Consider the following 20,601-nt stretch of genomic DNA (forward strand, 5'->3'; position numbering starts at 1 on the left):
TCAAACGGACGGGCGACAAAACACTAAATGTTTGAACTGGACATATCGATCAGTGTGTTGGAGGGCCGAAAAGGATTAAAGCGAGCGGAAAATTGGCGAAAATGGTTCTTTATGTATATTCGTTCGCCTTTTTTTCTTCCATCTTCTCCGCGCACTATCCTCATCCGTCATTTCACTCTTCGTTGCCGTTCGATGCCTTTTCAATGCCTGTTGATTTTCAAAAGAAACTGTTCGAAAATGGCTGTGAAGTGGAATTGAAAAGAAAATGGCTATTCGATTCGGGACATTGGTCATTTAAAGATTTGAATACATGGCTCGTAATGATTTTTGAAACGTTATATTGGAAAATTCTCCATTTTCACAGTTAGAAAGAAAAGAAAATAAGCAAGTTAGACGATACAAAGTAAGAAGTACTTTAAAAAAAATGTTTCGTTTAAAAATAGAAATAGGAAAAAAAAAATTGAGAACACTAGGAATTTCCCGTCGCGGCCAGTATTACTTTTGGGAATTACTCCTTATCTCGGCCATCGATAATATATGGATGAGAAGATTCTTTCCAAATTAAACTTCATATAAAATTCGATTAATTCGATTAACTGATCGGACTTTGAGAGTCGGGAACAACAAAAAAGAGCGAATAAAGGGACGAAAACTTCATTGAAAACGTGTGACGTTGTCGCTAGTCGGTAACGATGGAAAAGGAGAAAGAGAGAAGATTGAAGAACCCGACCAAGATAAAATCAAAGCTGCAAGCTGGCCTCTTTCACTGGAAAAACGACGATTCATCGAAAAAGGAAGGAAAATGACGGGGTAAATAGATACAGGGACCGGAGACAAGTCTCAGGAAGGAATTCAAGAAATAGGTCTTTATTATCTAGAAAATTGACAACAATAGTTTTGTTGACCATCTTCACCTAATTTAAAAGAAATCAGAATAGTCTCAAGTGATTTTCTTTTTATATGTCGTTTATGCCTTTGTATATGGCACTTGAAGAATTTGGATTAATCTCGGAAATTCCGAATGTATATATGAAAATGATTATTGGAAGGAAAAAATAAATAGTAATGTGAAAACGCAGCTATCCTACTCAAAGTATTAAAAAACGGAGGTTTTTTTCGAATTCAAACAAGTCTATCCGGATTGTCAAGTAGATAGAATGCTATGTGCAATGAAAACGGTCAAAACGATAGATTTGTCCATCGTTCCAGGTGTCACAATTCCATTTAATGTGCAGTCGACTGTGAGAAGGTAGCACTTACTCCCATCCATTCCGATACCCACTTTCGATAATCGAGTGACCTCAAACATGCTAGTCGCTTTTCTCCTCGCATCGTCTTCATGTCCTTCTTCACCTTCGACCATCTGCGTAATATTTATTTAGGTGGTACTCTCTGTTTTTTTTTTGCAAGAGGATGGAACACTCAATCTGGTGAAGAGGGGAGAGGATCCACTTGCAAATCTATCAATTTGATGCAGATGCGGTTGTTTCGAGATGGCGTTATCTGGCTTGCATATCTTGGCTTAATCCGTAATTATAGGCTAGCGTTGGGGAGTGTCATCCAGAAAGTGAAGGATGACATTTATCATGGCCAACTTGTGGATTGACAGTTCAGTTGAGTAGAAGTCAGGAGGGGGTGGATATGAAAAATGAAAAGCACTTTTTCTTTTCTCAAAAAGTATGAAATAGCAAAACTGTAATTTACTGAAAAATTTATGCGATGTTATAAATTATGGATAGAATTGAAAATTACTGAGATATTCAAAGAAAAAAAACTACTGTGATTTGTCTAATCATAAGAAAATCATAAGGTTATAGCCAGAATCTCATTGAAAAAACATTACTTGAAGAAAGAAATTACGTGATTTGGATCAAAATTGAAAATTTACGAGTAAATAGAAAAAATACGAATCATTTCAAGAAAAAATCTAGAATGCACTCGTTGCGGAATACATATTGTTCTGTTGAACTTGTCCAGCAATGTTCATTCCTTCGATTCTTTCATAATTCTCATTGGTGACTCTCGAGTCACCATTTGGACGAAGCTCCACTGGTTGGGTTTGAGTAGTTGGTTCGATGAGGACTGGTGGGTTTTTGAGAAGGAACATCAGAGGAGCATACAAGAAGCTGATAATCGCAATGATATACATCATTCTGAAAACATGTCGATGCACACTTATTTCTTTTTCTTTTTTCTAGTTACGTTGGGAATCCGAGACTTTTGACAAGTGGTCCGGAGAAGAAAGGTCCAAGGGCGAACGCGAAACAAAAGGCGGCATCGGCGATGGCGTAGATAGATCCGTAGACACCGACATGACGGATATCAACAAGGTAACCCATGAGCGGGAACATCGACGCATCAATCATACCTAGATAAATCTCATGTCATAAAATCTTTTGACCGGATCAATGACAAACCGATAGAAAATCCGAGAAGGCCGTGAGGGATAATGAGACCAGCAACTGATGTGGCAGACGGGATAGAGAGAAGACTGAAACCGATAACAACGAGACCGATGAACGAGGAGAGCCATCTGAAATAATTACTTTTGGAATATCACAATTCCTATTCTTGATCAACCTTCCAATACGATGAGCCAGAGGACCGAAGATGTTAGTTCCAATTAGATAAGATATGGAAGCTGGCAAAAATGCAGCTCCACGTTCCAATGAGTTAGCTCCCCATGATTCCATCATCCAGAGCGGAAGAGAAGGCTCCAACATAGCAATTCCAAGATTTCCGATAGTGATTGCACCTTAATGTCAATCATCATTTATTGCGTCAGAATTTAAAAACATTATCTGTCATTCACAGATTCAGGAAAACGTCATTGCCCTATTTAGTCAACCAGCGTATTTTCCCACTTACCAGCAGCCACAATAATGTATGGATCCTTAGCCAGTTGTTTGATAGTTGATCCTTCCGGTTCTCCTCTGTCAATTTTTGGTTGGAGAACCATAAATTGAATCGCTGAATTTCAAAATTATAAAAAGAAGTTGAATATTGTTTGACTCACATCCATCAAACAATGCAAGAAGAGCAAGAAGAACAAATGGAAGTTCCTTTCCACTCCATTGATACAAAAGTCCTCCGTAAGGTGGTCCAACCAGCACTCCAAGAGCTAGACCTCCCAACGCAATACCCATAGCACTTCCTCTTTCCAAGTCATCTGGATATGCTTGCGCCAACATTCCCATTCCTAAAAATTATCAATTTTCTTTTCAACTTCTCATTTCGGATGTATGCTTTCCACAAGTCAAAAGTTGTGTTGTCTACGCGTACGTGTGTGTGAGAGAGAGCGCCAGACGACAAGGGTCAGCGGCGACTAGTAGGAAAGAGACAGCATGAAGCGAGTATAACAACTCTTCCCGACCCAGTAAGACCCGCTGATCAGGTGGCCGAGTGGTTAAGGCGATGGACTGCTAATCCATTGGGGTTTCCCCGCGTGAGTTCGAATCTCATCCTGATCGAATCTTTTTTGCTTTCTTATTAAGACAAGAAAATCACTTTTCCGGAATTTTTAGCAACAATCTTCCACGTTTTCATGATAAGTGACAGGTCTAGTTGAACTTTTTGTAAAAAAGAGTTATGTGTATCACATAAGTGGTGAATCAGTTTCACTTTGTTTTTGCTAATATTAACAATTATAAAAATCTCTTAACATATTCATCTGGCGCTAATAAATCTAGAATGTGAACCCTATTTCTGTGCCACTCACCTGAAGTACTGGTACATGCTGATCCGACACCTTGCAGAGCTCTTGCCAACCAAAGTGTGAAATAAGAATCACCAAAAGCAAAAAGAATAGTTGAACAGAACATAATGACAAATCCTCCAAACATTGGTAGTGTATAACCGATCCTTAAAAAAAACTTTAATGCCATTATTTTGGCAGCTGGAGGTACCTATTGGTAAGTGGACCAATCCACGGATTGACGAGTAGTTGAACAAGTGCTTTGGAACCAAACATGAGTCCGACATGAACATTTTCACTTGCCAATAGTCTATGTCTTTCTGCTTCATCGATAACTCTTTTTGGAGGTTCCTCATTCTTTATCGGTGGTTTCTTAGCCGCAGGTGACATATACTTTCTTCTGAAACAAAGGAATACCATTGAACCATGAAAAATTCCTACCGGTCATCGTATTCACGATTCTTGTTTTTTTGATTTTTCTGATTTTTCCTGCGTGATTCTTTTTTGTTGTCTTCATTACGACCAACCGGACCAATTGGGTTCTCCTCCCAGTCAATTTCAGATTGGCTACCAAGTTTCAATGGGACATCCCAACTGTCATCATCTTCCCACTGCAACCGACACAGATATCATGAGACTCTAACAAAACAACTATTTACCTGTCTTTTCACACGTTTCTGAGAGTCATGACTGAAGAGTATATCGGTTTCATTTGGATGCTCCATTCGAAGCAGATATTCAGGGATAATTGGTACTTAAACATGAACAGTTCAATTTAGAACCAAAAGATTCTTGACTTACCAACTGTAGTGAGTAGCATATTATCGAGGAATAATGCAATATAAACGATGAGAAGCAGAATTTTTCTATTGTTCCTGTAGGAACTGATAAGATCAAGAAGGTACGACATACCTTCTTCTTCCAAGTTCTATCGGATCCAACTCCTGAAATCAAAAAAGTAAAGTACGCACTCGATTGAGAAAACTCAGGAAAATTGTGAGAAGTATGATAACAAAAGTGAGAGAGTGGACAGAGCAAGAAGACGTGGGCTAGGAATCTCATAGTTTCGTTTATGGTTCCCACGCTTTGAAAATTGATTTGGTATTATTTATGCCTAATAATTGGCACCGAAGAAAAAAGGGAGAAGGAGAGATGGAGAGAAGTCATAAAGTCCCACAGTTGAATGTCACCCGGTTATGACTATAGTCAGCATTGGAATCTTGGAATTGATTGTGAAATATGAAAAAAAATAAATAAAGCAGGAGAAGAAGATGCGAGAAGCTCATTTAAAAGAAAAAAGAATAAAAGGGTGAACACTGGTAATGACAGCTCATTTCGCATTTTTGTCTATGTGGCTTTCGAGAAGACGGGGTGCCGTCCCGGAATAGATTGGAAAAAAGAAACGGTGCCTTCGCTTCCATCAAATTTTCGCATTCAATCCAGAAAGTGTCACGGAGAAAATGAAACAAAAGGAATGAAGGAAAATATTTCAGGATAAGAAAAAGAAGAGGTGGGCGCAACAGAATTCGCACTACCGGAAGACAATTTTCTGACAGTAGAAAAAGAAAAAGAGAAACCAACGGGCGGAATGGGTAACAACGGAAACCAGAATGATGAATGATTCAGTAAAGAATAATGCTTAACACACACTTATTTCTTTCTACTCAGTTTGTAATACAATCCACGAAAACGGCTTCCACATTTCGGCACCTTGTTTGTAATCTAGTAACTTGTGAGATTTACCAACAGAAATTTGATTCCGAAAACCCATCATGGATTCAAAAGAGGGTGTCTCGCACATAAAAACAGCTGGTCGAAAAAGAGAGTATGATGAAAATCAAGAGCTCACCTTGATAATTTTTAACGTTTCTCACAGTGAGATATTCGCAGTGAAATTGTCTGGGGCTTTTCAAAAGTTTCACTTTCAAAAATTTATTTAGCCTAAAATCAGGAACACTGTTGAAGTTCTTCAATAACTGTAAAAGAAATTTTGTAAAAATGATTTTTTAAACAGTTTTTCATATACCACTAATATGGATAACAATACTCAAAAGTCAGGTAGCCGACCACATTTTCAAATCAAAAATGATGTTTTGCACTCTGAAATACTTCTCAACTTTTCGAAATGACACGACTCATACCGAATCAAGGCTCATAAAAAGTCATAAAGTGCTTGAGAGGAATCGTCCATGTCTCCCTAGGTGAAATGAGAAGAAATCTCATTCGAATTCAATGATGCTCTCGAGAATAATGCTCACATTTTTCACTCAACGACGCCGTCGAAAGTCTCATCTGTCAAGTGCCAATGTGCGTGTGAATCAACTCAAAACCCGTCGAGGAACTTTTCATGGTTTGAATTTTGATTCAGCTGTGACAGATATGGAAGTGAGTAGGAGAGAAACGCTGGATAGAAAAGGTAAAACGTTTTTGAGTATAAATAGACGAATAGTGAGATATGAAATAAGTGGAAAACGGAGCCACTGAAGAAATAGAAAGGGATAATGGCAGGATGTATTGATGCAATTGCTTCCCGACAAATCATTGGTCCTCATAACGACAAAAAGAGAAAAAGAAAAGAGAAACCTTTTAGGTCTGCAATGGCAATTACGTATATTTATAAGCAGTGTCTATCCATGGAGACGGAATGACTTTCTGCTCTCAAAAACAATCCTTTACAAAAAATGAGCTGAAAACGAGATACGTAAACAAAGGAGCTGAAGTTTCCATAACAGACCTGAATGTAGATGGTGGTACGGTAGCACTACACAGAATGACTGTCTAGATAGTTCTGGGACAGTTTGATGAGTGTTTTATTACGTATAATAAAGTCATAAGTACATTTCATAGTTAAATTTTATGTCTTCATTGTTTTCTTTCTAATTACGGTATATGGAGAGTTCGAAGAGTTCAAATTACAAAAAAGGACAATATAACAATATTGTAAAGAATGTTGATGTGAAGTACAGTACCCACAATTTTGACTAATTTGACCAAGTTGTAGGTTTTCATGGTAAAACTGCATGATTGAACGAGACTGCAATTCTGTGTAACTGTTGTGCTCGATTGATCGAATCCAATCAGTCGCTGATCCGGGAAACTAATCAATTTGAAATTAATCTGAAAACTCTGCACTTGGGGTGTCAGTCTGTAAAATAGTGAACTTCCTCATATTGTATCCTACTTTTAATTGAGTATTGAATGAAATTACTATAATTCAAACAATTCTTTATAAATTCACGTGGCATACTTTTAAGTCTTCATAGTCATTGTATTTATAATGTTCTCTCAGTTTTGAACAGTCGTTCAACTATCATCCAAAAATTGATTACTCGTTTTTAGAGACCATGTCCACCAGAAACCATAATACTATGAACCATACTGTTTTCATAACATGTTCCAGAAAAAACTGATTTTAAGATGTTATTAGTGATATCATACCCGTATTGTTTGTTTTCAATGTACCAAAAACCTCAATAAAACACGTCCAATTATATGGTCAATAAAACCTGGCTGATAAATATTTCACGAAGAAAGGTTTCCGTTGATTTTTTGATTCACTTCTTCTTTGTGTAGATTTCTTTCTTTTTTCTTCCTTTCACTTTTGAAAAGCAAACTTATTTCGCAATAGTTTAACACTGTTCTCCCAACAATTATTGTTTGTCATCATCTCTATCATTATGTTTTTCGCTAGACAGACCCATTTGATCATCCCATTTTTCTAATGGTATGCCATTCGATTTCATCTTCAATTTCTTGACAAACCGCTCTCTTTCTTTTCCAATCCATCCACCCATTTTCTTGCCGAGGTTCACGTATTATTTGTTATCATTTACCCCACAATAGTCACAGAAACTTATCTTATCGTTCAATTCTTTTTTTGCTGACTATCGACACTTCGATTTGCCAGAATTGTTTGTTGAACCAACAACTATACGCGTCTGCACTTCTTCACTCTGTGTCAATGATTCTTCTATTCTCACTTCCGATTATTGTTTTAGCTTATGTACTGTGCAGGTAAGTAGTTTCAGTAGAACTATGTTCAAAAAAATGTTGATTCCAGAAACATCAAACTTTATTATGATCTTCATAGACGTGGGTTGAACCCTCAATTCGACATTTTCGGGATCAAAGGATTGATGTGGCTGGACAGCTCTGCAGCTCATGAAAATTTCACACGAATGTGCTCGGTTATCGGTGACAAAACGTTTTCTGTGCTCCGCGGAGCAACACCTGTCGTAGTGACCAATGATGTTGACCTAATTCATGCAATTTCAACAGAACATTTTGATTGTTTTCATTCAAGAATAGTGAGTTTTGTAGTGAGAACTGGTTTTGATTGAACAAAAATTGAAGAAGAAATTTTTTGCGATTAAACGATCATCTTTCAGCCGGAAGTGCTTTCCGATGACCCCATTACATCAGAGAATATTCACATGTTTTCTGCAAAAGGTGAACGTTGGAAGCGTCTTCGTACCCTGACAAGCTATGGACTATCAACTGTGAAACTGAAACTAGTGGGTCACATGATACTTTTTTAATGGCCTTCCTAATCATATTTGTTCAGTTGTTCCCAACTATCGAAACGTGTGTGTCTGAATTTTTGGATCACGTGAACAGTCTTTCAAATGGTCATAGTGTTGTGATCAATCATTCCCACAGGTTAAAACAATAACTTTTAAATTTAGACACTGTGTTTCTATTTCAGTCTTTTTCAAAATCATACTTCTTATGTGCTAGCCAGATGTGCTTACGGTCACAAGGAGAAGAACCATCGGGTGAATAAGTTTTTGGGGGTTTTCTCCAATGCATTCGGTGCTTTCTCAGATTTCCAAAAATCCACTGCAGAAAAAATCACATGTGAGTCACTAGTGCAATTATTTTCTAGATTTAGAATTCTTTGCAGATTTCTTCCCAGAAATGAGGCTAATTTTCAAAAATAGTTTTGTTGGCCACTTTCTACAAAGTGCAAATCAACAAAAGTTTTTGGATTATTTACTTCATTTAATCTCAAGATTCCGATCTCGCACAATTAATGAGAACAACAATAAGCCAAGTGAGAAAGAACCGGACAACTACAGTCTTTTGGAGTTCTTCTTTGATCATCATGACGAAAAAAAATTGGTGGAAAAGGCGGAGGGACAGATAGACATGAAGAAAGTGAAAGTCGAAAAAAGTATCTCCTATCAGGTGTGAGTCTCGGTTATCTGTAGTCTTCTAGTCAGACACACTAGAGTTTGTGTCCTTCAAATATTTTGCAAAAATTGTTTATTAAGACTTCACTTACCACTCAAACAATAAATACACATCAATCATAATCAATTTCAGGAAATCACTGCACAGTGCAAATTCTTATCGGTTGCTGGGTTTGACACAACTGCCAATACGCTAACATTGCTTTTCAATTTTTTGGCTCACAATCCAAAAATTCAAGACCGAATTTTCAATGAGGAAATGAAAAGTCATTCGGACAAAATCGACTTTGAAACTGTCTGTTCCCTCCCACTGTTACAGAATTGCATATTCGAAACTCTTCGATTGTTTCCACATGCCTCTCCGTAAGTGACATAATATGATTCCACTTTCTATCTGTGAAATGTTTTAGACTGCAAACTAGGATCTGCACTGAACCTTTACAAATCGGAAAATACGAGTTCTCTGAAAACATTCAAGTGGTAATCAACCCATGGGGACCTCATCACGATCGAGACATCTGGGGAGATGATGTTGATTGTTTTCGGCCATCGAGGTTTGGTTTCAATATTCGGTTCACTGTCGTCAACAACCAATGTTTTCAGGTTTGAGAAGCTGACAGAACAACAAAGAAAAGCATTCATGCCATTCGGTGTCGGACCGAGACAATGCGTTGGAATGCGATTCGCATTACTTGAACTGAAGACGACAGCATTCCGAATGCTTCAAAAATATGTTGTCAAAACGACACTACCGGTTAATGATAGTCACGGAAAAATGGTAATTTTTTTTAAGAAAAAGGGAAAACTGATCAAAAGACAATATTTTCAGGTGAATATGACTGTTCGAGATACGGGAACAATTTGGCCAACGGATAAACTAGGTATCATTCTGACGAAACGAAATATCTAAGAGACTATAACTTTTCATATGGTACAACATTGAATAATATTCATTATATTAATAAATCAAGTAACATTCTTTGTTATTAAAAAAATTACTATTTTCAAAAAAAGAGTGCACTGGCATCCGATGAAAAATCAGCTTGGTTGCGGTTTCTTCTAATGAAGTCTCTTCTTTTCCTGGTGACGTGATCTTCAAATCTGAAATGTTCTGTTCTAACACATGGTCCCCATAAGTCGACGGTCTCCAGTTGCTCAAGTATCTCCCCATTGTACATTAAACTGTCACGAGCCTTGTACCCTGTGATAGTCGCTGTAGAAGCGGTCATGTCAAACTTGGTGAATCTGTAGAAAAAAAATTATGACTGTTCAATTTTCTGTCCCTAGTCTCCTACCTATTATTTGGTACACTCCCAATGTAGACAAATGGCACTTTGTACCCTTCAATACATTCTAAGGTCACTTCATGTCTTTGATGCATATGTGCATAAAATGCTCCAATTCTTGGCACTCTGTGATTTGATTCAAAACTTTTCTTCACAGTTGACATCCAACGTCTTAACATCATTTTGATCTTATGAATATGCATACTTTCACATTGGTGCATATTCAAAAGAATTGGAAGAGAGGTACTCTAAAAAGTTGAAAAAAATAGAATAAAAGATGAGAGAAAAAAAAGTGAGGAGAGTTCACTAGAGTTTACTTTACTCACTCCAAGAAGGTTCAACTCGTTATGAAGATATTTCATCGGAGAAGAGATATTCCATTTCACAAAAAGAGATGAGAATTCCACATTATAGTCAATTGCATTGTTGAGTTGGATAACGAAGGCACATAGTTTTCCTGGAATACACATTTGCAATGTAGACGAGTAAAAATATAACAAAAAATTACTTGAACTAGAGCAAACTGTCTCTGTGTAAGCCAAACTTCCAGTGAATTCCACATCGAATTTTACTGTTTTTCTCTGAATATCCGCCACAAGAGACATGTTCTTCACATAGTCTGTATACCTGAAAAACTGATTTTAGAGACATAATATAACTACACAAATACCAAGAAAGCATCGTATGAGCACAAAAATTTAAGGCACAATCGTTTATATTGTTCTGATAATCATGGTTTCCTAACCCAAGAATGAAAGGTATCGGGAAGTTGTTGTACCAGACTTGCTGAAATTTAAAAAATTGTCTGATCTTTTTATCAATTTCGAGTTTAACACTAACTCTGAACTCATGCAACTGGTGTAAATGTCCAAAATCAGTCAAATCTCCATTGATGACGAGTGCAGCTGGTTTATAATCCATACTGCTAATAAGAGCATCCAAAGCTTGTCTTTGCACACGATTCGCAAATCTGCTTTCTATTTTGGTACATGAATCCCGACCCTGACGTAGTGTTTCGTTCACTTCAACACCGTCTATGAACTCCAGTCTCTGAAAAGGAAGACATGATTTTTTGAAAGTCTTTTTGTTATTTTATTTACACTGTTCAGGAAAAACCTGGATCGTGGTCTTTTTGAGACCAACTTGCACTGAACATTATCTTCTTCGCATGGAAAATGGAATTGTGTGTCTCCCATGAGCAATAAGGTTAGAGTATCCTCTCGTATGGTTGGAAAGGTGGAATTATCTAACCCATTTTGGATATCTTCTATAAAATTGAAAACCTACATCTTGAGTTGTGCTAAAATCACCTGTGATTGTAACATTTGTTTCCGCAAAAGCGTAATTGATGGTGGTTAGAAGCAGCAAAAAAGTTAGCCACATAGGAATTTTTCGAGGAGAGAAGTTTTTAGCTGGACTGACGCTTGAAAGTTGTGATTGTTCTCAAATAATAATAATTTATATAAAACAGACAAAATTTGTTGATAAAACCACCTCTTTTCACTTGCCCCGTTTTGATATAAACAATGTCTTCTTTGCCATCGAACACTGCCCCCCGTCAGCTATACGAATGCATTTTCTTTTTTGCATTCAATTTCCAGATGGCCAACTTCTCATATTGTGTTGAAATGAATCGAAAAAGACAGTGAAGACATGTAAGATTTATTGACACTAGAAAGGAAAAAGTACATAATAATTTATTGTTACATATTTTCTTAATTTCTTTTGATGAAGCACATGGTTTTTGATGAGACACTTTTTTGTTGATTTCGACATACTTTTGACTCTTAAAATACCCAAAGTTGAAGTGTAAGCTAGCTTGAAATGAAACACTGGTGAGGAAAATGAGGTTTTTAGCACAAAAAAAAACAGTTAATAAAAGGAAGTGTGTACAGGTAAAGTGAAAAATTGTCTACCGAATTGGAAAAAAAATCATATAAAAGTGGAAAATAAACACTAGCTCCGAGATGTATTCAATGGAAATAAATATGAAATGTAAAATGATAGAATGAATGAAGAACCAAGAAGACACCGGCATCAAATCAAATAACAACTACACATAAGCAGCAGTTTGCCAAGAGGATTCCCTTGGATTACCACCAGCTCCACCTGCTACTTGTGACGTTGTCGCGGGAGTAGATGAAGATCTTATCGTATGTATCACGGGTGGAGGTGCTGCACTAACAACAGGAGCCGTTGTCGTTGATGTAGACGGTGTCGGTGTTGGTGTCGTCTTCTTTGGAGATGATGATGACGGTGCTTTCGGAGGAGAAGCTGTCGGTTTTGATGCCGTTGATGTCGAAGGTGCTCCGGCCGCGGCGGCTGCTGCCTCGTCGCCAATTTTTGTCGAAAAAATTGCCGGATGCCGGATACCTGACGCTTCCTGTGTGTCGTCTCCGCTCTTGCCTATCCTTGTCGTCGTTGATTCTTCGTTGCTTCGTCCACCATTTGGTTTTGTGTCAACTGCCACAGGAGTTGACGACGTTGTCGGAATATCATCGGTTCTTGGCTTCAGCTTTTCCTTCTCTGGCTCAGCTTTGACAACTTTCTTATCGGTTTTCTGAAAAAGAGCTGGTGAAATTGAACTAGTTATTTTCGATATCTGTGTGATATTCTGAGCATTCCAATATCAATTCTATATTTTTCTAACAACTAGTATCAAGTTCCATCCAATCACACCAACTTCCATATTTTCGCTCCCTGGGTTTCAGATTTCGTCTATTTCAATAAGGTCATCGAAAGCCGTCCGCGATGCTTACAAAAAAAAACGCGGGTAGACATGGGACAAAAAAAATGTATCAGGCAAAAAGTATATGTATGCATAATAAAGAAGCCCGTGTCACATTGAAAATTCAATAGAGCGAAAAGCTGGACTCCGACAGCAGGGAGAACCCTTTCTATTTCAACAAATCAACCAAAAATGAAAAAAAAAAAGAAGTTTTCGTTTTTTAGAGAAAGCGCTGGAAAGAAATGGAATGTGATTGGATTCTTGTGACACTCACACTTTTGAATATGCTCAGCCGATTCTTGTTCGGTTCGCTCACATTGTTAGTTGATGTACTAGCACCGGCACTGTTCACTTGATTGGCCGATCCGCCAAAGTTGTTTCCAGCTGCTGCCCGACTGGCAAATGAAGGACCCCCTGTTGCTGGCGCATACACTCCGGACGCCTGAAAATTTACTTATGCACGAAATGGCAAAAATTGAAAAGTTGCTACCATTTTCTCAGGGTTCGAAGCACCTGCAGATGGATTTGGATCACTTTTTGAAACTGCGTGAGAAGCTTTCCGCACAAACTTGTTGAAAATGCTGAGTGTGTACTCCTGCAAAAAATGAAATTGGAATTTAATTTTTTAGTCTAAATATGTAAAATTCTAATTTATATTCTTTTAAATATTTCAACTTTTCCAAAAAGTATTCGAAATGAAATATACATTTTAATAAAAAATTAAAACCAATTCACTAAATAAACGAAAGCCCCTCTTTCATCTTTTTTTATCCCTCATCCTTTTTTTGCTCTCGTACACACACACATGCATATATACATCTCTCCTCTCATCAGCAGTGTTTCTCATCTCGATTCTAATGATTCACTTCTGATGATCATCCCTCCGGTCGTTCCAGCTCACTAACCTTTTGTTGATGCGCCGTATTTTGTGCGTCACCGTGAAGATGAGCATGCTTGTTACGTTCCGATTCGCTTGGAATCTCACAATACGAAATATCACCATTTTGATGGAATGGGAAATTGTTTTGCTCGTATATGGTACTGGGAAGTTGAGAGAGAATAGGATCTCTTGGTGGTAGACTCATCTTTCCAGCATTCACACGATCTGAAACAAAAACTTTGTGTCTTTCTCATTGTTTTAAAGTACAAACCATTGTACTGTGCTTCAGACATGACAGTCAAACATTTCTGAGAGACTGCTCCAACAACACAGGAACGTTTCACTTGTTCCAATGACCCATTTAAAACTATCCTAGTCACTTGTGGATCTAATGTATATTTGTGGAGTAGCGGTCGTAACACCACTCCAGTTGACAGTGAGTGTCGGGCGCGAATGCAAACCAATCTGAAATCCAATTTAGAAAAAGTGCAACCGGAAATTGTCTAGATGGAAATGAAAATGCAAAAATCCGGAAACGTTTTCTATTTGGAATATCCGATGAGAGAGTCAATCTCATTTTCCGAAGGGAAGGTGGTGGATGTACTAACAAGGTTCTAAATGCATGCTAAGAAAGAAACATGAGATTAAATTGAACGCGCAAAATGTCTATTCGGGAAAAGGGGGTATTATCGCATTACCGGTTTACCACAACCATAATCTTTGAAAATTGAAACAGCTGTAAGGTTTGTCAAATTTCGACGACAATAGAGAAACAGAACCCGTTTATTTCACAGAAAAAAACAACGATCACTCACTTGGTTGGCGTTGAAGCGGGATTTTTGAACGAGAAATTGGCGGGCAAAAATTCGATAATGAACGAAACCACAGGAACGAGCCGGAGTGCACGAGATTGTAGTGCGTCGATGGCTTGTCTAGCTGGATCTATTGTACTACCCGTCTCAGCATCTACAACCTCTACATGCATCCGATCCATTCCTTGGGTGTCCGCCATTTCCTGCGTCCATCGACGAACCGACATTGTCTGAAATAATTATAATTATAATCACATTCTGGAGAGAATCATTGTTAGTTTTTTATTGTGAGTTCTGTAATCTAGGAATTGTTAGTATATTAGTGTACGATGTGTTTCTTTTCTATATAATTCATTTTAACTGATGTTCATTAATTCGTCCCATCCATTTCTTTGTATCATCTCCATCCAAACCCGTAGTGGAAGTCGATCAAACCACTAAGAACCCTAATGCTCATTCAGGCTTCAATTTTCCGTGCACTCTATCTTTTAAATATTCATCTACATTATTGTGCTCTTCTCCCTTTTCACTTTTCCCCGTTTCCCTATCGGATGTGCACAGAACAAAGCGAACGTTGAACAAAAGGAAATGGCATCCTCCATATTCAAAGTTTCTCAAGTGAAATGAAAACGAAATGTCACTCGTGGGTGCCTGAATATGATGGAAACCAAGGATTTGAACGTTACCAATAAGCATATTCTATTAGGTGCACAATTGGCAATTAAATAAAGCATATCTATTCTAGACGTTCAAAAAAGATGGGAGACTTTTCCTTTGATCTCTTTTTTTGTGCTCTTCCTTAACCTTTTTTGTCCGAGTCGAGACGACAACGCATTCAATTTCCCTAATTAAATTCTACCACCACCAGTAACCCCTTAACTCCCCGGAGGCGTCGTAAAAGTTGGGACCTTCCTTTTTGCTCAAATAACACTAAAGGATGTGGGCACACACATCCGCACACATTAATGAACTTCTGGACCAAAGCACACAAAAACTGAAATCGCTTTTTTCATATCTTCTTCTTTTTTCATTTACTTCCCGGACTATGTTCAAAAAGGGGAAGTGTTTAAAAGCTTTCATAACATTTACCTCGTCTGGCCAAAAGTGCACTTCTCCTTCCCTGGGAAAAAATCGTTTGCCACCCCTGGAGCAACATCATAAATTCTCGATGAAGTTTCGTAGAGATGAGAAAAAAGGGGAAACGAAAAAAGGCTTGTGCGAGTAACGTCCTATTGAGAAGTATTTTATTGAGAAGGCGCGGAGAAGGCTTCTACAAAACTGATGCTAGTACACTAATTGGGACCCTTAGCGGTTTTTCCTCATCCCTTTGCTCAAGAGCTAATGATAGTCAAGAATGAAGTTATCTTAGCTGAACTAAACCTTTTTTCGTTGTGTAAGAAGTGTTTCATACACTTTGTCAGGATTCAAAAGTTCTAATTTCTCTTCTTTTTGGATTAGTGTTGGTATTTTATGTAGAGATCAAAAACCAAATAGAGAAACAAGAAACATCAAAATGAACAGCGAAAACATATTTTTGTCAGTACCAGATTCAGAAACAGAGAAAAAGCGGCTAAAGCCACGTCACAAAAACATAATACACCTTTCTGCTAGATATTCTTTCATATAATCCGATTTTCAGACTTTCAGGGGTGTAGATGGAGACCATAGCAGTGGATGTGAATTTTCCAGTCCTTTTTTTAGATGCATACTAACAAAAACTAAAAAAAAGCTAAACGTGCAAATCTGAAACCAACCGGGTCGTCGAGAGTAACAGTTTCCGTATTGAATTGGTCCCCGATCATCAGCTGACAATGCTTCGGCTCCACCGGTCGACATCGACGACGTAGATGCGTAGGCGACAACGAGTTCTTCTTCACAGGAGACGTCATCTCGGCCGGCATACTGTATTGCTTCGATGCTGCGAAGATATATCGTCGTTTTGATCCGGCAGACCCGACAACACCTCTTCCACCAACCGCCGAGCCGGACGCGCTGGCGTCGGCATCGTCGTCACAATTAGTGGTTGTGTTGCTATCACCGCGTCGCAATCGGCGCGAAAACCGATCCAAACCGTGCCAAAGAATCGACTTACGTTTTTCCTTTGTTGCTGCTGGCGCATTTGGAGCAGGCTGCGAATGTTGCGCAGCTGCTTCAAATTCATTCGTGTTATTGAGGGCTGAAAAAAAACGCGATTCCTAATGACGTAACTCTCAATCTCCCCCTCCTCCCTCCTTCAGTTTTTTTTAGCTCCGTGTCTAACCCAGGAGCTCCCCTTCGTTGGCGACACGCGTGAGTGTCTCGTTTAGACAGCGCGGACCCCCGTTGTTTAAAGTGAAACGCACAAGTTGGTTGGCTGTGCCCATTTTTCTCTTCATCATCCGCCGCTAGCTCTTCATCCGTGAACGAAGGCTGCGTATTATTAGTAGACCGCAAGAAACGTGGCCAACAATCATACTTCAACAAGTGAAGAATCTGAAATAGCGATCAGTATATCTATAGAAAGACGAGAATGTTTCAAACCTGATATTGGGCTACATCATATGTATCTAAAGGAAAAGCACCACTTTCTACTGTTTCTCGTATTCGTTTACTTGTGGAATTATCAATATTCACAGGTTCTGTACTATTCATGGCAAAATATCTGTCAAATATTCGTCGTCCAAAGGAGGATCTCTCCTGGAAAAATAATAAATAAATAATGTGAAAACATTAATTAGAGGTATACCTGGAAATCTTGTATTTCTTTGAATTGTTCTACTGCTAAATAAAAATTCAAATTTTCTGCACAAAATTGCTGTTCCAAAAATTCTTGAAAGGGTGCTCGTAACACAGGGTCGCGGATGACTTTTTTGAAGATCTGAAATAAATTAATAAGTATTGAATCTCCATCATTTCTCAAATAATTTATTGTCTCTCCACTTCCCCCTCAACCCATAAGAGCTTTCGTCTCTCATCAACATCATTTTTCAAACAGTAAGCCTTCTAAGCACCCCTGAAGTTTCACATTGCAAAGAAAACTAGCTTCTTTCTTTCCCCTTTTTCCTGCCACATTTACTGCAAAACGGACAAATTCCAGATGATTTGTTAGTCAAGTCCTTCTCTCTCTTTCTCTCTTAACTTCCATTCAATATTCTTTTTTTTGCTTCTACCCGGCTGTGCTCAGTTGTCGTAGGGAGTCCGGCGCTCCGCCTCTCAACGACATCCACTGGAAAAACAAATGATCCTGTGCCGGCAAAAGAAGAGACCCCTTACGAATCGATAGAAAAAGACTGCTATACGTAGTTGGCTTTTTTTCTGTGTGAGGATGAATGAGAGAAAAGAACATGTAATTCCTTGGGAAGGGCATCGGAGGATTATTGCAAACCCCTTTGAATAGAACAAGAAGAAGGCAAAGAGAGAACAAGTATTCTGTTGAATACAGCCAATCCATGTACATAATTATCATTAAACACAAAGCTGAACCGAATATTGAACAAAAAACCAACTGGCAACATTTTAATAATGTGCCACTGATTCCCATTGTTGTCAGAACTTTCATAATCCCAATAACAAAAGAGCCGTGTCATGAACATTTTTTTGTTATCCCTCACTTTTTCCAAAGTAATTGGACGAGAGAGAGGTTTTGGTTCGGAGAAACGATTTGGGGAGAAAAATGAAAGCACTTGGATTTGATTGGAACGTGAACATCTGGAACTAATTTTGCACCGGCTGCGGTTCTGATGTGTTTGATTTTTGATGTTTCCGGAGAAATTACTTTTCTAGTGTATTTAGAAAGCAGAAGTGTTGATAAAGGCATGTTTGAAATTTTGATATCAGGGCATAAAGTGAAAATAGTGAAAATCAGTTTCTCTAATTGACTCGAAAAACAATTATTTGAGATGTTTAAGCCAGTCCTTAAAAATTTGTGCAAACAATTATGAATGTATGTAAAAGTTGCAATGTTAAAAATTCAATTATTCAAAATAGTTTACATCACAACATGAACATGTTTAAAAGTCAGATTTGCAAAATTAAGATTTGTAAATAATTAAATTTGCAAAAAGTCTATTTACACTGTCAGACTATGCTTTGAAACTATGAAAAGTTACGCGAACTCCCTAAACTAAATCTTGTCACAGTTTCAAAGTGTACTGTGAATGTTGCAATGTTGTGCACTTACCACAAAGTCCATTGTGCGGAAAGCAACCAAAAAATTGGTTTGAAAAGAGAGAATCGTAAAACCACTGAACGCTTTCTAAGGAGTTCTAAAAAAGGCGAAATTCGGGGTGGAGACAAAAAAGGACATGTCGAGGACGCGATTTAATAAGATTTGTGGTTTGAAGCAACGGCCAAAAAAGACGAATCATTAGGACCGCCAGTTCTTCTCCACTTCACACAGCCATTCTTTCTTTTTGCTCTCACTTCTTCAGTCCTTTTTGGTGCGCTCACTCTTCCCCCCAAAACCATTTTTATCCCCCCCCCCCTTCTCTCAGTTTCCGAGAACAATTTATTCCATTTTGTAGTATTCTCAGTTTCTTCCCACTTTTTCTTCTTCTTTCTCTTCTTTGTATTTTTCCATTTTTCAAATGAATCGCTTACCTTCAACTCTCTCGAGGAATTCGTCTCATTAGGTGCCGAACCAACGCCCATCGATAAGCTCGAATTTGAAGTCTCATTATTAGGTGAGGTATTTGTCGGTGTTATGTTGGGCTCGTTTCCGGAGCACGGAGTCGACATTTATCAATGGCCGACAGTGCTGAAATGTAACAATTCATCTTCTCCCATTCTCCCCCCGCCCCCTTTGGCGTTCAAAACGATCACTCCATAAGATTGATGATGGTCATAAGACTCTAAGAGTCGAGATTTTTGACGGAAAAATAAAAGATATACATTATTCGGCGTCAGTGTCCAAGGTGGCCATTAGAGACGTGCATAACACAAGGAAAAAACATGTTTCGAGACAAAATGCAAATAATAGCTGCGCATGAGTAGTAGTAATAGTAGTCGTTGATGTAAAAAAGTGGTAATAGTTATCGCTTTGCGCGTCTCTTCTTTTTTCTCAATTCCTCTCTTTTTTTGGCTCTCTCGTCAACTTCACTCACGCCCGCCCACAACTCATGAAACATAACTCACAGCAAAACTCACGCATGGATGGTTGAGTGCGCGAATGAAATGCTCAATGGCAGTGAGTGCCGTGGGAGGAAAAACGAAGAAGAGAGGAAGCAGAAGAAGACGAAGACATAGAAGAAGTAGAAGTATGGAGACCTACCACGCATGCTAGAGTGTGGCGTGTGCGCGGCATATATAGACGACGGACGACAGCGGCTGGAAGTGAGGCGAAATGAGGCGACATGGAGAGAGGAAGAGGAGGCTCGCGCGCTCGCGGCGTCTATTTTCCAAAAAGCGATTTGTGCGAGCGGCAGCAGGGGTGCGACATGGGTTGCGCGAAATGCGAAAATGGGGGGCTAGCGCGACGCCCCGGAGAGACAAGCAGACGGTTACGGAGAGGCTACTACTGAGGAAGGAGAGTTCTTAACATAGAAAACAAGAAGAGTGAGTTGAACATAGAGAGAACTAGAAATGCAGGAAGGACTAGCTGCTGCTTCTGCCTTCATCGGCCGCGTCGTCTCCATCTCCTTCTTCTTTTTTCTTTATCTTTTTCTACTGCTTCTTCTTCTACTTATTTGCTGTCGTCGTTTTCCGTTGTGGAAACTCTCTTTTCTGTCATGCTCATGTAGAAGCGCCTCAAGGCAGGAGGCAGTTGCAAGCAGTAGGCCAATATCCACTAGTGTTGCTCGTCCCCTCCGACAAGCACAGGTCGATAGATAAAAGCATTGCCCATTGCCTGCACACGTCGCCAGACCCTTTCTACACGAAGTACGCGACGACAACAAGTGTCCCTCCTTCTACTCCTACTACTTCTTCTTCTTCTTCTTCTTCTTCTTCTTCTTTTTTTGCTACCCTTCCTTCAGGGCTCACTATTTGATTGTCGTAGGCTTAATGATCCGCACTACTCGCCACGCAAACACA

General features: G+C 38.7%; 4 protein-coding genes across 4 annotated transcripts; 1 reads left to right on the forward strand and 3 right to left on the reverse strand.

The window, feature by feature from the left end:
• Positions 1–1,927: 1,927 nt before the first annotated feature.
• On the reverse strand, positions 1,928–4,514 carry GCK72_024462 (uncharacterized protein; the record flags this gene model as incomplete). The annotated part of the gene is made up of 11 exons (XM_053735901.1): positions 1,928–2,153; positions 2,203–2,368; positions 2,418–2,533; positions 2,581–2,755; positions 2,869–2,970; positions 3,017–3,199; positions 3,719–3,861; positions 3,906–4,091; positions 4,136–4,305; positions 4,354–4,448; positions 4,496–4,514. The coding sequence occupies 11 exons, from the start codon at positions 4,512–4,514 to the stop codon at positions 1,928–1,930; spliced, it is 1,581 nt and encodes a 526-aa protein (XP_053579467.1).
• A 3,141-nt stretch (positions 4,515–7,655) lies between these two features.
• GCK72_024463 (uncharacterized protein) lies at positions 7,656–9,796 on the forward strand (the record flags this gene model as incomplete). Its single annotated transcript, XM_003117976.2, has 10 exons — positions 7,656–7,708; positions 7,755–8,001; positions 8,083–8,208; positions 8,259–8,353; positions 8,400–8,551; positions 8,598–8,881; positions 9,020–9,249; positions 9,297–9,440; positions 9,490–9,664; positions 9,716–9,796. The coding sequence occupies 10 exons, from the start codon at positions 7,656–7,658 to the stop codon at positions 9,794–9,796; spliced, it is 1,587 nt and encodes a 528-aa protein (XP_003118024.2).
• Positions 9,797–9,890: 94 nt separating this feature from the next.
• Positions 9,891–11,368, reverse strand: GCK72_024464 (uncharacterized protein; the record flags this gene model as incomplete). Its single annotated transcript, XM_053735902.1, has 7 exons — positions 9,891–10,131; positions 10,182–10,420; positions 10,499–10,629; positions 10,681–10,799; positions 10,843–10,958; positions 11,013–11,222; positions 11,273–11,368. 7 exons carry the CDS (start codon positions 11,366–11,368, stop codon positions 9,891–9,893), a joined length of 1,152 nt encoding a protein of 383 aa, XP_053579468.1.
• Positions 11,369–12,225: 857 nt separating this feature from the next.
• On the reverse strand, positions 12,226–19,308 carry GCK72_024465 (uncharacterized protein; the record flags this gene model as incomplete). Its single annotated transcript, XM_053735903.1, has 11 exons — positions 12,226–12,732; positions 13,217–13,342; positions 13,391–13,495; positions 13,806–14,005; positions 14,052–14,245; positions 14,596–14,822; positions 16,347–16,768; positions 16,935–17,064; positions 17,113–17,268; positions 17,318–17,449; positions 19,171–19,308. 11 exons carry the CDS (start codon positions 19,306–19,308, stop codon positions 12,226–12,228), a joined length of 2,337 nt encoding a protein of 778 aa, XP_053579469.1.
• Between the last annotated feature and the right edge of the window lie 1,293 nt (positions 19,309–20,601).

This window comes from Caenorhabditis remanei, chromosome X (assembly GCF_010183535.1).
Source record: "Caenorhabditis remanei strain PX506 chromosome X, whole genome shotgun sequence".
Classification (NCBI taxonomy): domain Eukaryota; kingdom Metazoa; phylum Nematoda; class Chromadorea; order Rhabditida; family Rhabditidae; genus Caenorhabditis; species Caenorhabditis remanei.